This window comes from Vitis riparia, chromosome 6 (assembly GCF_004353265.1).
Source record: "Vitis riparia cultivar Riparia Gloire de Montpellier isolate 1030 chromosome 6, EGFV_Vit.rip_1.0, whole genome shotgun sequence".
NCBI classification, from domain to species: domain Eukaryota; kingdom Viridiplantae; phylum Streptophyta; class Magnoliopsida; order Vitales; family Vitaceae; genus Vitis; species Vitis riparia.
In genome coordinates this window covers 7,875,651-7,892,562 of record NC_048436.1, presented here as the reverse complement: position 1 = coordinate 7,892,562, position 16,912 = coordinate 7,875,651, and the positions used below count along the sequence as shown (strand labels likewise).

The 16,912-nt window shown below is 34.1% G+C and overlaps 1 protein-coding gene across 2 annotated transcripts in view; it reads left to right on the top strand.

Annotated features, from left to right (window-relative positions):
• LOC117916095 (protein FAR1-RELATED SEQUENCE 3) overlaps positions 1–13,708 on the top strand; it is a 21,070-nt gene extending 7,362 nt beyond the window's left edge. The window contains exons 5-6 of one of the 2 annotated variants that reach the window (XM_034831928.1): positions 8,844–8,960; positions 12,725–13,708. In XM_034831928.1, the coding sequence (XP_034687819.1) occupies positions 8,844–8,960; positions 12,725–12,769 (162 nt within the window). In that variant the 3' untranslated portion in view covers positions 12,770–13,708. Of the gene's footprint in view, positions 1–2,055; positions 2,342–8,843; positions 8,961–12,724 lie in introns of those variants that run through there. The other variant, XM_034831929.1, reaches the window with a different exon arrangement.
• The last annotated feature ends 3,204 nt before the right edge of the window (positions 13,709–16,912 follow it).

Sequence of the window (16,912 nt, the reverse complement as noted above, 5' to 3'; positions counted from 1 at the left end):
CCTTTTTTTTTTAATTTTTTTGAATTCTTTGAGTTAATTTTTTTGTTTTTGAATTCTTTATTCCGTTGTGTGCATGCATGGTTGTGTCCTTGTTTTCTTTTGGAGTGATATGGTTGGTTAATAGGCAAGAGGAGACTTCTAGCCTGGAAAAAAGCAGTAGCGTTCTTGCATGCACCTTGAAAGAATGCAATGGTTGGACTCTTGAGGGGAAGGTGTCATTGACAATAAAAGACTAAAGGCAATATCGATGCATTTTTTTTTTTCCCAAATGAGACTAAGCTTAAGCTTGGAGGCAGAATAAGGTGTAAGGCTGAACTTAAACAAAGAAAATCTCAAAAAATAAAAATAAAAATAATATATATATATATTTTTTCATTTTTAATAATTTCTAATAATTCCTCTTTATCTCTTTCAAAATCCAACTTTTTCTCATGGCTCCATCAGTAGTCTTCAATGCCACCATTAGTATGGATGTCATCAACTCCAAGGAATTGTCACCATATATAATTACTTTATCATCCTCCCCATCAATGTGAATGTCAACCCATTCTTCTTCTTCTTCTTCTTCCTCTTCTTCCTCTTCTTCAAGGAATTGTCACCATATCTAATTACTTTATCATCCTCATTAATGTGAATGTCAATCCATTCTTCTTCTTCCTCTCTCTCTCTCTCTATCTCTTCTTTCAAAGGGTTAAATGGAAACTAGCTGAGCTCTTATTCTGTAAAACGTTTAATCCAAGACCCGGACCCAACCCCAAGATGCAAGACTTATAAAATATACACCTAAAGCCCATAAAAGCCTAAAATCCATTAACTATTGAGACTGAAGCTATAAAATATATATCATAAATGCATAAAAATCCAAAAACATGAAAAATCACTAGATGTTTGAGACTTTAAGTCTCAACAGCCTTGAGACTAGCTTCAAGCCAACTGAAGTACCTTGTATTGAGGCTATACCCTCAAGATTCATTCATAGTGCATCACTTTGACGTGAGCCTTTGGCTGTGAGACTCAATAGACTTTTAATGACATAGTTGATTCTTAAGCTGAAGTTTTATTTTGCATATTTGCTTCGTATGGGCGTTGAATGTTGTCAATAGGGTTAGTGTAGCGATGAATTTGTGTTATGGGTGAGCATATGTATCCTTCTTGGTTTTTTATGATGGTTGGTCCCCTTTCTTGTGTACTTAGAATCTGTAAGAATATATATATATATATATAGAATATTATCTATTCATTGATTGTAAGAAACAATATAAATTAGTAAATTCATTTCACTAGTTAACATTTTTGCCTTCCCAAATATGCTTCTAACCTTGCCCTCACATTCTTCATTCTTAATTTTAAGGTGCTTTGGCATGTTAGTTAATCCATAGTTGTAATAACTTATAGTACATGATATAGTACAACACCATACAATTCTTATGTAAGATGGTATGTAAATTAGTACATATCTTATTTTGAAATGTATCTTAAAATACATGTGATACACGATACAATATACATGTGAACAGCATAAACACCTTTGATTTTTTGTAATAGTTTCTAATAAAAATCAAATTTGAAAAAAGCAATTCTTAAAAAAAATTACTATAAAATATACATTAAGCTTAAAAACTAACGACAAAAGGGAAAGAAAGAGAAAAAAAAATATCTTACATAAAAACACTACATGATTTTTGTTAAAGACTTATTCAAAAGATTGAAATCTAATTGAATTTATTCTCATTAATATTGATTAGTCTTGATTTGGATGATTTGAACACTAACCTCTTGAATATGATGGTGAAGAAAAACTTTTACTTAATTTATTTTGATGCCTACTTTTGGGCCTCTATAACCACAACTTTCAAGGGCACTCGTCTCAATGTTATTTAGCTCAATTGGGATTTATTGTTTAAATCAAAGTCGTTAAAATAGCAAAGCAAGGGACAATGCTTTTGACTTTGTGTAGAAGATGAATTGACCCCCTATAGAGTGGAGAGTCACTTTTTCTTTGTATAGTTTCATGTGATGCTATATTGACGTACATGTCTTGTTGGTATATTGCAGAAATCTTGTCCATCTCTTCTTTTGTTCAGGTTTTGTATATGGAAGGATTCCTCATCCTTCACTTGTACTTTTCAATCGTTGCTTTTGGACTCTGTGTAGAAGATGTATGAGAGTCACTTTTTCTTTGTGTAGTGTCATGTGATACTATATTGATGTACATGTATCGTTGGTGTATTGCAGAAATCTTGTCCATCTCTTCTTTTGTTCAGGTTTTGTATATGTGGGAAGGATTCCTCATCCTTCACTTGTACTTTTGAATCCTTATCAATGAATATTTTGTTTCTGATTTTTTTTTTTTTTTGCTTAGTATATTTGTTTCTATTTGTAGGATTATTTTTTTTTGGTTGAACATTAACACATGCATTTCAACAATATATATGCTAGTTGGAACTTCAAACTAAAAATTGTAGTTCAATTTTTTTTTTTTTTTTTTTAAAAAGGCTTATTTTGTGGATTTTACAATGAAGCTATGCATTAATTTGTCTTATATTTTGAAGTTGAATTTGTCATAGCTTTAGTCTCAAAAATTTTCATATGTATGATATTAATGAATGTGATATGTCTATATTTTAACTTTTTTAATCTTATTATCTTTCATGGACCTGGTTATAAATTGTTTCATATTTCATTCTTCCGACATATAAGTAGCTTGTATATGTATGCATTTTATTTTACTTTTTAAACTATTTTTACTATGTAATTAATTTAGGACACGCTATACAAAAAGATGGAAAAATTATATAAAATACAGTCTGAAAGTTAACAACCACGGTTAAGTTTGCAAGGTTAAGAGCAATGGGGGTGTAGGCATTAGAAGTCTTTTTTATTTTTATAAGTAAGAGATTGTATTAATAAAAGGGCAAAAAATGTGCAAAGTATACAGGTCGTATACAAGTAAAACAAGCAAAAAAAGGAAAAGAGGGTACAAAAAAAATACTCCCTCCCTTATCCAATACCCAACCACTCTATGAAATCAATCAAATACGTATAGCCACCACTTATATACACTCTTAACCCACATAGAAAAATTGTTTAGGAATTCCTTACTATCAAAAAATCTTTTGTTTCTTTCCTTCCATATCGTCTAGAAAATGCAAGTAAGAGTAGCTCTTCAAGCCTTAATTCACCTTTTCTCTATAAAAGACCTATGCCACCCTAGGAGGGTTTCCCTAACTGACTCAGAAATAACCTAGCATACACAAAAAATAGAGAACACCAGCTGCCATAATAATCTCGCCTTGTCACAATGAAAAAAGATATAATCTATGGACTCTAACTCCTCTTTGCACAAAGCACACCTATTGGCCAAAATCCACCCTTTTTTTGGAGCTAATCCAAAGTCAAAACCTTTCCCCAACAAGCCTCCCAAGTGAAGAAACTCACCTTTGAAGGAATCCAAGGGTTCCAAACTATCTTTAAAGGGAAAGGAATAATACAACCAATCTTTAGCACAAAATAAAGCCCCTTTACAGAGAAGACCCCTTTGCTCTCACCCTTTCAAACCTCTCTATCCTCCTAATCCCTTTTCATTGAATGTCCTTGAAGTAAAGAAAGAAAATGTTCCATGACACCGAACTCCTAATCATTCCAATTCCTAACAAAACGGAAATTCCAATTTCCACCTTTTCCTTGATGCTCCCACAAATCAGCTACCCATGCCTCTTTAGAATCAGATAAGACAGACAAGGGCAAAAAAGTCTCACATAATGGCTTCTTGCTACACCACTTATCTTTCCAAAACTTCACCCTCCTCCAATTACCCACCACAAAGGATATCATTGAATTGAAAAGCTCCCATTGCTTCTCAATCTCTGTCCATGCCCTAAAGCCATAGGAATCTCTCACCACTCTTGACTTCCATCCCTCTTCCTCCTCCCCAAACTTTCCCCTTATGATTTTCTTCCACAAAGAATCACCTTCACTTGCAAAACAACAATACCACTTACAAAGAAGAGCCTTGTTAAACAACGAAAGGGAACGAACACCTAGTCCCTTTTGACTTTGCTTTACAAACAGTTGACCACTTGAATAAATGCACTTTCTTCTCTAAAGCCCATTCTCCCCACAAAAAATCCCTTTGAAACTCCTATAATCTCAACTTTACCAATCTAGGGATGGTGAACAAGGACATAAAATAGATGAGCAAACTAGCTAGAGTACTTCAAAGTAGAGTGAGTCTTCCCCCTTTTGAAAGGTAGTGTCTCTTCCATGACGAAAGTCTCCTCTAACATTGTTCTTCAACACCGCCCCACACTACCATAGACTTATAAGAGGCCCCCAAGGGGAGCCCTAGGCAAGAAGAAGGTAGTTTTCCCACCTTACACCCAATTTCACAAGCCAACTCTTCCAAATTGTCCACCTCTCCCATTGGAATCATCTCACTCTTTTCCAAATTGATCTTCACCCCGACATGGCTTCAAACCATATAAGCAACCAACACAAGTGAGTAACTTGCTCTTGAGAGGCCTCACAAAAAATAATAGTATCATCAACAAAAAGGAGATGTGAGATTCTTCACCTCCACCCCCTCTTGCCCTAACTTTAAATCCTGAAATGAAACCACCAACTTGAGCTTTCAAAATCAACCTGCTAAGGGCTTCCATAGCAATCACAAATAAGTAAGGAGAAATTGGGTCCCTTTGTCTCAAACCCTTAGAGCTTTGAAAAAAGCCAATGGGGGATCCATTAATTAAAATAGAAAAACTTGGAGAAGAGATACAACACTTTATCCATTTTTGCTCAAACCCCGTCTTAGCAAGAACATATATTGATAAAAAGGAAAGTACAAGAGAAGGATGAGAAATCCTCCCACCAAAGAAAAACAAAACTACAATGAAACAAATGCGAGAAAATACAAAGTAGATACAGACAACTGCTATAAGTTAGGCCAACCCAATGGAGTTGCACGCCGCTAACTAATCAAGGTGTATCACATTAAGGGGAATCCCCTTAAAAACCTTAGAACAAAAAGCCCAAAGAGAAGCAAGGAAATGAATCATGTCCCAAAGGTTCTCTGAATTCCTTGTTTTATCCTCAAAAATCCTTGCATTTCTTTCCCGCCACACCACTCGTCTTAGCAAGAATTGCTAGCAAGAATTCCCAATTTACATGATCGTAAGCCTTTTCAATGTCAAGCTTGCACAATAAGTCACTACCTTTCTTCTTTAGCATAGAATCAATTGCCTCATTTGCTATCAACACTACGTCTAATATTTGTTTCCCTCCACAAAGACTTTTTGAAAGCCAGAAATCACCTTTCCCATTACTTTCTTTAGCCTATTGGCCAATACTTTTGTCAACCACTTACAGAGTCCTCCCACTAGGCATATTGGCCTAAAATCCTTAAGGTTGATAGCCCTGTTCTTCTTGGGAATCAGCACCAGAAAGGTCGCATTAAGGTTTCGAACAAATCTACCATGCTCATGGAACTCGTTCATTAAAAAAAATTCAGCATATCGAATTTCACAAACTCCCCTCTAAAACTCCAACAAGCCTTCGAAAAACCATCTAGACCTGAAGCTTTGTCACTATTCAGCTCCCACAGCGCACCCAACACCTCTTCCTCCAAGAAAAACACCTCTAAATTCCTTGCCTCCTCCTCTTCCAACGCCTCAAAAGATAACCCTTCAACCTGTAGGCATTAGAAGTCTTGCTACCTTAAATAAGGATTTTCTGAGAGAATGGTTTTTTAGGTTTGTGGGTAAGAAAAATAGTTTTTGCAAGAGGTTTGTTTTTGGAAAATTCAAGGAGATGGATGGTGGGTGGAGCTTTAAATATCTAAGGCATTTGGCATGGACTTTGAAAAGCAATATGGTTAGCTTAGTTAGGGGAGAGTTTTGGCCAAAGGCTTGTATATTATAGGAAATGGGTTAAGAAGTAAATTTTGGTTAGATGAATGGTGTGGGAAGCCTTTGTTGTAAGATAGTTATGCCTCTCTATTCAGAATTGCTTTGAGCATAAATACGAGTTGGAGATTTATGGGTGGTGGAGGTAAAGGGGGCATAGTAAAAAACTTAAGATACACGATATGTGATAACGATATAGTATATTTTTTATGAAAATCGATATGTATCGCAATTCATGTCATATTTTAAGCATATTTTAAGATAAATATATGATACATGATATGAGATGTAACAATACAATGACACATACACCTTTCACTATTGTTTTCATAATTTTTAAGAAAAATCAAATTTAAATTTTTTAGAAAAATTATTATATTCATTGTCATAAGAATCCCATGTGTATATCTTCATATACCCAAACCATATTTAGTGTACTTGAACAGGTAGAGTGCTTATACAAACAATACTCAAATAAATTAAACATCCAGAAAATGTATGCAAAATAAATTAGATTGGTATAATTAATAACATTTATTTGTTCTGGAAGGAGATTTTAGTGACCAAATATGAGCTTGTTACCTTTGTTGTTTAAGTAAGGAAATCCATTGCTCTTTCTCTCTCTCTCCCTCTATGTCTCTCTCACACACACACAAATACACATTGGTTCTACCTATCTATCATTTCTTGTTCTTGTTTGAGATGCCATTGGTTCCTTCATTTTCAAATGCCCTACTAGTCCTTTCCTTCCAAATTGTCCAAAAAAGGCACAAAGAAGTAGCTCACCACACCTTTTTCCTTTTTTGAACCCACAAAGGAGTCATGCCAACCTAAAAGCGTCTCTCTTATTGATAAGGGAAGCATCCTCGACACACCAAACAAAGAATACAAAAAATGTCATAAAACCCTTGTTTTGCCACAATGGATGAGGATGTAATCAATGGATTCTTCCTCTGTGCAACAAGAGAAACATTTATTTGCTAGAGACCACTTTCTCCTCTAAATGTGATCCAAAGTTAAAACCTTATTTTAAGTAGCCTTTCATGCAAAGAAGCCCTCCCTCAACAACACCCAAGAATTCCAAATAACTCCTGTTGGGAATGCAGCTTGACTTTCCAGCTCCAAGGCCTTGAAAAAGGCTTTAGCAAAAAAATTTCAATTCTTTGACTTTGTCCAGATCACTTTATCTTCCTCATCCCTACACACTCTCCTCCCTTGTAATCTCAAGAGGAAACACTCCACAATATCCACCTCCCAATCATTAAGCCACCTAGAGAAATGGGGTGCCCAACAACCTCCATCAGTTGAATGTTTCCAAACATCCTCTATCCAAGCCTCCTTGGAAGTAGTTAAAGCAAATATAGAGGAGAAAGAAATGCTTAGTGGTTCGTCATCGCACCATTTGTCCTTCCAAAATTTCAATCTCCTCTCATTTTCCACTGAAAAAGCAACTCTACTACTAAAACTATCTCAATCATTCCTTATGGTTTTCTATAAACCTACCCCATACACATCTCTTACTTCCTAATTGAGGGCTTTGATACTGGTAACTAGGAAGACCGGGAAAGACAAAATTCAAAATAACCTATATAGTAGCCTCTAGGAGTGAGTGAAGATGTGGTGGTAGTAGTTTAAGGGAGCCTAAAGCATATTGTGGTGATGATTTATGCTATAACTGAGGCACACAACCATTCTGGTTGGAGGAAAAAGTTGGCATGAATGAACCATTAAGTGTCTCAGGTAGAATGAAATGTTTTTCAATTCATGCCATTTAACTCCTGATAGTTTAAGTTGGGCACGGACAATTAATTGTGCTACACCTTTATCTATGTTCAATATTCATTTATCAAAGAAAGGAAAGAAAACAAGTAGATTTCTTTTATTGGATAGTTCTGTCACAGAAAATGAACTGGAATGGTTTTGAGAGGTGCCCTTCTGAAGGGCACAATTTCATCTCTCCCGAACTGTATTGATAGTGTCCCATGGCTGGAATGTGTTCTCAATAGGTTATGCTCAGATGCTATCCAGGTGGTAATTTTGGAAGCCAAAATAAGGAATTTTTTTTTGCAGTTGATACTTTTGTTCTATGTCGGTTGGAGTTTGGTGTGGGTACGATCTAGGAATTAATTTTTTTTTTAACACTAAAGTTTAAGATATGGGGAAATGACTAAAAATGATCTAAACTTTAGATATGGATATGGGGATACAGCATAACAAAAATAAACAAATAATGATTATAATAATAATAATTAGAAAAGTAAAGGTATTTTTTATAAGAACTTCCTTTTTTTTTTTTTTTATCTTTATCTTTTTTCCCCTTGTCCCTAAATATTTTTAAATTCTCACTTTTTACAATGTAATAATCTGCTAAGGGAGTTTAAAAAAACAATCAAAATCAAACAGTCATATCCAATGTAAAGTTGGATTATTCAACAAGAATCCCACTCTCACACTCATGTTGACATGGGTACTTTTAATAAAGTTGGAGAGTCGAGAGTATCATAGCTTTTGTTATTGATCACAGCACAACTGAATTATTTGGATTTCATGCATTTGTGTAAGGTGTTGCCTGAACACCATTAGTAGAGGTATCATTGAATTTATGGTACCATGGATTTTATTCTGTTTCCTGGGAAACATATTTTAATGTATGTGTGTATGCTTTTCTGCATGTTGCCTGTTTATCTCTCAATGTGAATGCAAGTGTCCAAATTATTCAGAGAGTGATTTTTTATTGTCTTGGAATGACAGAAGAACAAAATATATTATGCTTGCCAAGGAAATTATTTGATACATGAATGTTTCTATATCATTCAGATCAATCAGTCATGGTGAAGTGTTGATCCCATGGCCAAAAACTGTTCTTTGTCCTTATTTCATGTTTTTATATTATCTATTTCATTATTCATTTAATTAAGAATTTCTTTCTTTATATTGTTTCAGCTTCAAGATACTGAGACAACTTCAGGGGAGTCAGAGGTGAAGTTTCAGGTTTCCAGGGATACATTAGGTGCTATGTTGAGGTCCATGGCCTATATTCGTGAGCAGTTGTCAAATGCAGTAAGATAATTATCTTAATCCTTATTCTTATCATGATTATTTACTGTCTCTGATGCATAGAATTCAAAACTCTCTTTTGTGATTCACACTCTGGTTATCCTCATTTTATGACGCATGTGAGAATTGGACAATGGGACTGGTGTTTATCTTTTCCTCAGAGTCGTATATCTGCTTTTTGGCGTTGGATTTCAATATGTAATGTAGCCTCCAGTAGGATTCTTTAAAATGAGAAAAGTTGGTTGTGCACTGAATGTGGAAACCTTTGTATAAGTGTGTGTGCATGCTTGTGCGCAGATATGGACACATGCTAATAAATAAGAACATAATCTAAGTATGAGGGGGGTTTGGTGTCTTTGTGTATCTGGTGTATCTATGCTAATATTTGAGAATGTGGTCTAGTATAAGGGGGGTTTACATCTGTGGACCTAAGTCTGATTACTAATGTGGGATACCAAGTCTGTATGCATAAGTTTGAGGGGTGTAGAGGGGATGTCTTCAAAGAACAAAGCTTTAATAAAAAGGTAATTGTGGCAATTTTCTAAGGTAAATAATTCCTTATGGCACCAGGTGGTTAAAAGTATCCACAGTTTGCAGAGTAATGGGTGCTGCAATCTTGTAGTAGAAACTTATATTTGATCCCCCTGGGAATGTGGTTAAAACTTATATTTTACAGTCCTAGGATTTCAATGATTGGATGTTGAAGCTGGTGGAGATGGGTGCATGTGGTTTAGATGTTATTGATTTGTAAAAGGAGCAAGGGTGGTAGATTCACAGGAAAATCTTTTTTCAAGGCCTTGCTTCTTTGTGATGATGTTAGCTTTCCGGAAATCAGAATTGGGGCCAATGGCTCCCCAACTACCCTTCTTTGATTGGACGTGTAAATGTTTTGGCGAGCCTGCTAATCATCTCCTCATTCATTGCCTTTTGGCTATTGAATTTGGTCCCTGGTTATTTTCTTCTCTTGGAGTTGTATTTATCCATGGAGCTTGTTTGAGGAGTTCTATTTAAGCTGTGGCATGGATTTGTAAGGAAGTAGAAAAGAAGGTTTGGGGAGTTGCTTTTCTGTGAGAGCTTGTATATTTGGAAGAAGTGAGAAATAGGACTTTTGAGGGAGTGGAATGCTTTTTAGAGTAGTTGAATGATCTAAATTGCGATCTTTGTTCCAGTGGTTGGTGGAGACCATCTCATGTTCAAGTATCAGATGCTCATTCCTTGACTTTCATTTTGTTCCAGGCAGCAAATTTGGTTTTAATAGCAGAAAAATTAAAGAAAAGAGCAGCAGGATGAAGATGAGGATAGTATGACAAGTAGAAGAGAAAGAAGGGTAGTCACATTCCAAACAAAGCTTAAAGCTTCAAATTCTCAATTTATCAATCACTAAATCAAGAGATAATTGCATTCCTATTTATAGACTTAAAACCCTAAGAATGATTAATTCTTTCTTTTAAATCAAACTAACTCTAGCCACCAATTTAAAACTAGTTATTGACAGTGAACAACCCTTAGAAACTGCTACTGCAGTTTGAACGGTAATGATGAGAGCTATACTGCTATAGTAACTCTTGTTGGTGGATATATTTGAGGATGAGGAAGTTGCTTTTGTTTTGCACATGAAAAGTACCTATGAAAGTTGTTGGATGAATCAGAAGGGCTTGACTAACATGGGTGGATTTGATTAAGAAGACAGCGACTTTACTAGGGCGGCCCATTAGAACTAAAATGCCTCTATTATAGCATGAAAATTGTCCATTTCAGCTTGCTTCATATCCTTTTTTGGCATCAATCTAGTGGTATATTAGGATTTGGATTTGGTATTTGCAAGTTGGTTCAATGGAGTTTCTATGAAGAAACTTAAGGCCTACTTGGTTGCTGTTTTTGAAAACTGTTATGGAAAACAGTTTTTTGTGTTTTTAGAAAAAAAAAAAAAATTCTATTAACTTGATATATAAATATATAAATAATTTTCATGTTTGAAAGTTTTTTTTTAATTAATAAAGTGTTTTCTTCTATTAACTTGATATTATAAATATATAAATAATTTTTATATGCACAATTCATTTAAATTTTAAAAAAAAATTATTCCATTTTGAAATTTTTACACCAGTTATAATTTTTTTAAACAAATGATGACTTTGTCACCATGTGTAAGTATATTAATTTCAATAATTTAAGGAAGAAGAAAGGGTTTGTGGGTGGGGGTGTGGTGCTTGGGTGGAATCACCTTTGTAGAAACACAAAAAACAGCTAAGAAAACACAAAAAGAAAGAAAAGAAAACACGAAAAACAATCTATTATTTGAACAGTGAAAAAACAATAAAAACATCTTTTTATTGTTCTCAAAAACCACTTTTTTGAGAACACAAAAAACGAAAACACACCCCCTTCCCCAAACAAGTTTTTTGTGTTTTTTGTTTTCAAGAACATAAAACAGTTCTTGAAAACAGAAACCAAATAGGCCCTTAGCATCTGGAGAGGGATGTTTTAACAGTTTGAAGATATATTTCATTTTAGAGGGCAAATCAGGTTACAATAGTAGGAAATTTGTTGTAAAAGTAAAACAAGTAGAAAAATAAGTAGGTAATCATACACTCCACTCTTATAGTTTCATGTTCTCAGTTTACAAACACTCAGAAAAAATTAACTATAATCCTTTTTTTGTCTGAAATCCCCTAAGAATGATTAAAATGATTGCAATCCTTTTATTATCTAAAAGCCCTCACATATGATCAATCAGAGCTGTTTATCTATCTTAATCTGGATCACAAACTGAAATATAGCCAGAAGACTCAAAAGTCCTTTCCCTGCCAATGGTGTGGACTGCTAGAGCAGTCAATCCATTATGCTCTGTATCTGCTACTGCTGTCTGTGAAGCACGCCTAGATCGAAGGCACAACTACTTCTTTGCTCTAGTGCTTTTCCTACGAAGGCATGCCACTTGTTGGAGAGGCACGCCTCATCTATTTTCATTCTTCTTCTTTTGACATTTTTGTTCTTGCAATTTTTGACTATATGTTGAAATTTTACATAATTGCATTACCTTTTTTGTTACACTCTTTATTAAATGCCTGGAATCTTGATTTGTTTGTTGCTTGGATAGAATAACCATATATTTTCTATAATTGACATTCCCTAATTAGATATGTGTGTAAAAATTTATCTTCTGGGGTAGTTTTTTCAACTTCAACATTCCTTTTTTCCATTGATATACAATTCAAAGTCCAAAATCTGAAGAAACTCACTTTCTTCCAAGAAGTAGATTTGAAACAAAAATAAACAGAAACATAGTTCCAATAAAAAGAACCCAAGAATTCCATTTAGGAATTTGTCAGGTCCTTTAGGAACAGCCCTTCAAATTACAAATTTTTATTCATTTTACCATGCCACACACTGGAATTACTGATTGTATTTTTCCAAATTTATGTTGTGCCTCGCTTTGCCCAGTCTCATTCATTGGGTTGCACCATGCACCTAAGCCTTAGCAGACTTCTGGGCTTTTGGTGCATCCATCTTACAGCTCAAGAACTACATAAAGAATAGTGAATCAAATGTTTTGGATATCTTAAATGCATAGATTACTGCTGTGAGTGATAAATACTAGTATGCTACTATCATCTCTTCTTCCATAACCCAAGCAGTAAGCAGTCACCATGAAGTTTGAATAACATGGGTGTCATGTAGGACAATAGCTTTATTTTGTGTTAAATTGTTGTTTCTGCACTTAATTTTTCCCTCCAATCTGATCCATGGGACATTAATTTTGACAGGGAGAGGCGCAGTCAGAAACACCATCGAAAAAGCAGCGGAAGTAAAGAACTTAAAGTTATGATGTGTAGTGGCCATGACTACATATCTGGAGCTGGTGGGGGTGGAGGTGGGGGGCTCTCATGTTTGATGGACAGGAATTTGGATGATGATGATGATGATTAGAATATAGATATATATATTGAGTCACCACTCCCAAATGACTTGGGAATGCTGCTTCTTCCACTTCCATATTCTAATGCTGTCATATTAGTCCATGGAAGCTTCTTGTTCAGCATATTTGTACATGTAACTCATCAAATCCAATGGCTCCCAAGGCATTGAAGAGTTCTGTTTCACTCATATCCTTCTGAGCTTTTTTTTTTTTTTTTTTTTAAGCCAATTATCTCGATCAATGAAGTCTTTTGCAGCTACTATATTATGCTACGGCCAAACCCCATTCCTGAGTGAGAAGTGGACGCCATAAACCTAATTTGGAATTTTGGATTCGCATGGCATGTGGGAATCAGATCATTTTCTTTGTTTTTCTTCAAATTTGTGATTAGGGGTTGTTAATTGGTCTCTTGTGGGCTTGGGCCTGGAGGTTTTGGGCGTGTTCTGCATTGGGCCAAGCGATCCGGGGTGAGAGAGAGGATGATGATATCTTAAATTTCCAGGCCCATGACAGATCCTAGGGATCTTTGGGCCATTGTTGGGCCTTGGTAGAACTCGGGACAGGACCAGGCGTGATGCACGTGTGACCGACTGGTATGAGAGAAAGAAGAGTTTCTTTTGTGGGAGAACCAAGCATATCCAAGTTGAATATCAGTTCACCAGAGGAGTTGTGCGCAGAGAGCTTATAATTCTTATATCAAATTAGAAGATGGAAGTCAGTAATGTGTATGTATGATAGCTTGGTTCATCAAAGAGGACATCTCAATTCTTGTAACAAATTCCTAATCAAAATAAAGTTGACAAGTAGTGTGAGCCATGGTTTCTATATTCAACTTTAGCACTTGATTTTACTATCGCGCTTTGTCTCTTGCTTCTCCATGTTACTTGATTACTACAAACATAAATACGATTCTCGATAGTAGATCTACCTCAAAATATCTCTCAACACAAGCTTCTAAGATGAAATTTTGACGAGATTTGATCATAAGATTTCTAAGGAAGTGGCCATTAAAGATCTTCAAGAGGAAATTAGACAATACAAAATAGAAGTCCAAGAATTAAGACAACATACTAAAATACGTTTAACGAACCTCCAAGAATAAATAAATGAGATCCTAAGAAATAAGAAACATGATACACTCAAATCTTTGAAGAACAATGAAGACTCAAGTCATTCATATCTAAGATAAATAACAAAATCTTTCAAAAATGGAATGTTTCCTTGACAATTGTTATTAAAAATTAATTTACTATTAAGACAAGCCCTAATAGATTTAGGAGCAGCCTTGAATTACGTATAAGAAGGATTAGTTCCCACTAAGTATTACGAAAAAAAAAAATGAAATAAGCTCTTTATGGTGCCAAATGAGTAGACTTAAGATTAATTACAAATTGTCTTATGTGTGATCAAGGGATATGCATCCAACAACCTTTTATTCTAGTTCCAAATCTGAGAGAAGAAATCATTCTTGAAATACCTTTTTTAAACATTATTTGCCCTATCACTAGAGTAAATAGCCAAGGTATAAGAATAGAACTCCTAACTCATGAGATTCTTTTTTAATTTGCTAATCCTCCGGATGAGAGAAATCCAAACAAATTAAGATCCACAACCATTTCTAAAAGAATTAGGGCTAAGGATAACCATATTAACTTCTTCATTCAAGGAATCAATTATAAGAGAATTGAGGATCAATTAAATAGTAAGAAAACTCAAGAAGCCATCCAAAGATTTAAAGAAAAAGTGGTTTAAAAAATCTATTTAGTATTTCCTAATGCATTCTAACATAGGAAGAAGCATGAGGTAGAATTACCATAGGGAAAATGATATTCCTTAAATGATGTATCCACCCTAAAACAAAGCAAATATACAATCTAAAAGTCTAGATAATCTTGAAATAAAACTTTCTTACTTAAAACGATTGTTTATAATATGATATTGACATAACCTTAGTTAAAAACATGTTTTTAGACCATCCAAAATCTTGAAGTTTAGGACACTTAAGGTTGGTTAATGGATCTATCATTTTATCTTTGATCTCAGAAGAATCTCCTATGAAATATTGAGAAATAGAGAAATTAGAGTAGTAATTGTTATGATTGGGATCTTTAAAGCATGATGTGATGCAATTATAATGAATTTATTATTTATAATATGATTTCAGTTTCTTGATTTGATATCCATCTTATTCATGCATTATACTACTTTATGAGTATTCAGTTCTAGCATATCTTGCATTGTCTATGACTTAGGCATACTATGAGTTGTATAAAAGATTCAAGTCATAGGTTCCTTACAAATAGATGATTTGATTATAGTTGGTTCATAGATTTAAACAATCCATTTGAAGTTGTAGTGTACTACTTCCTAATTAGAGGGATGAATGGTTTTGGTCATTAGAATGGGTTTCCCATGATAAGAGTATTAGTATGTATAGTTATACAAAGGACAAAACCTACGGTGAGTCATGACATTAGCTATCGGATAGTCATGATCTTATTAAGCTACTATACTATATGCACTTTCAACCTTGAGAGGATATTGAGTTTGTGCTAAAGTTTACAGTTGACTTATAGGTGAAACTCTAAGGTGGTCATATTCTCCATATACACTGGGTCACTATTGATAGAGCCTGATAACAACAAGTATACTCAAGATAGGCACCATGATATCTAATGGGTTTGAAATAGCATGTCCCCTTGAGTTATCCTAATGGACATGTAATTAGGAAATCTATGGTCATAATTATTTCTTAATTGGAATTTGACATATATTATTTATGAGGTAGAGTATATTAATTGATCACATAATATGACGATTTGAGACTTAAGGATTATATAAGTAGTCTCCTTAAGACAAGTAAAATATGATTTTATCCCTTAATTTTTTTTTTTAGAAGTGTCCTTAAGCATGAATAACATATGGATGCATTCATATTAAAGTCAAAGGCTAGGGAGGCATGTTAAAGCATAATATGAAGCAAAATAGAGCATCCAAGTTTCCTAGAGCATGAACAAAAATAGGAAATACTGAAATATAACTCTTGAAAAAATATGACTCTCACTCTCATCATCAAAGTATTCTAGCATGCTCAACAAACCTCCAAGATCATGTATCAACAATCCTAAGAATTAATTCCAAGAAAACACCGATTTTCCTAAAATCCTAAATTTTTAGGAAAATCTAAAATTTTGAAACTGATATTAATTCTAGTAATTTTAGATTACTTTTGATTCCAAAAATTTTGATATCAATTGGCTTAGTTCTTGAGTCTCAAATTATTTGAAAAAAATTACTAAACCTATTAAAATACCTAATATACTAAGTCTCATTTGATTTAGAGTTTGTTTACTGGTTAAAAAAAAAAAAAGGAAAAAGGAAAATCTATGGATCTATTGATAATGTTTTTTAAAATAGTTGTCAAAAAAAAAATGGGAAATATTTCCTAAAATTAGTTCTCAAATGGCCTTAGGAATAAAATTCCATTTAAGAACTCAAATATGAAAATTAGTTTTCTTGAGTTCATTGAATGCACTACGCACTAAATGAAAGTATTCTCCATATTTATAATTGTTTTTTTTTTAAAACACTTTACAAAAAAGACTTGAAACCATCTTAAATTTGTTCTAAAAAACAATAAATTTTCAGTAAAAAATTAGTCATACTAATTCTTTAAGTTAGAAAATTATTTTCAAGAATAGTTTCACCTAAGAATGAGGGAATTGGGTAAAACTTTCTTTTAAAAAAATAACCAAATGCGAGATGACAAGTAATAATGAGCAAGATAATAAATAAGTAAAGGAGAGGAAGAAGAAATGTGCAAATTCTTTTATAGTAATTTGGCAAGCCTATGCCCACTTTCCTCAAGCTCCTAACCAAGTGAGGTTTCCACTAGCATCAAGACTTTAAGGCCAAAATCTTTAACCTTCTTACTCTTGGATTACTAGGTTCAGTGGACCTTCACAATCACTTTGAGTGTACAACAAATTTGAAGTCTTTTCCCTCACAATGAGTAGATAAGGGCTGAATTCAATGC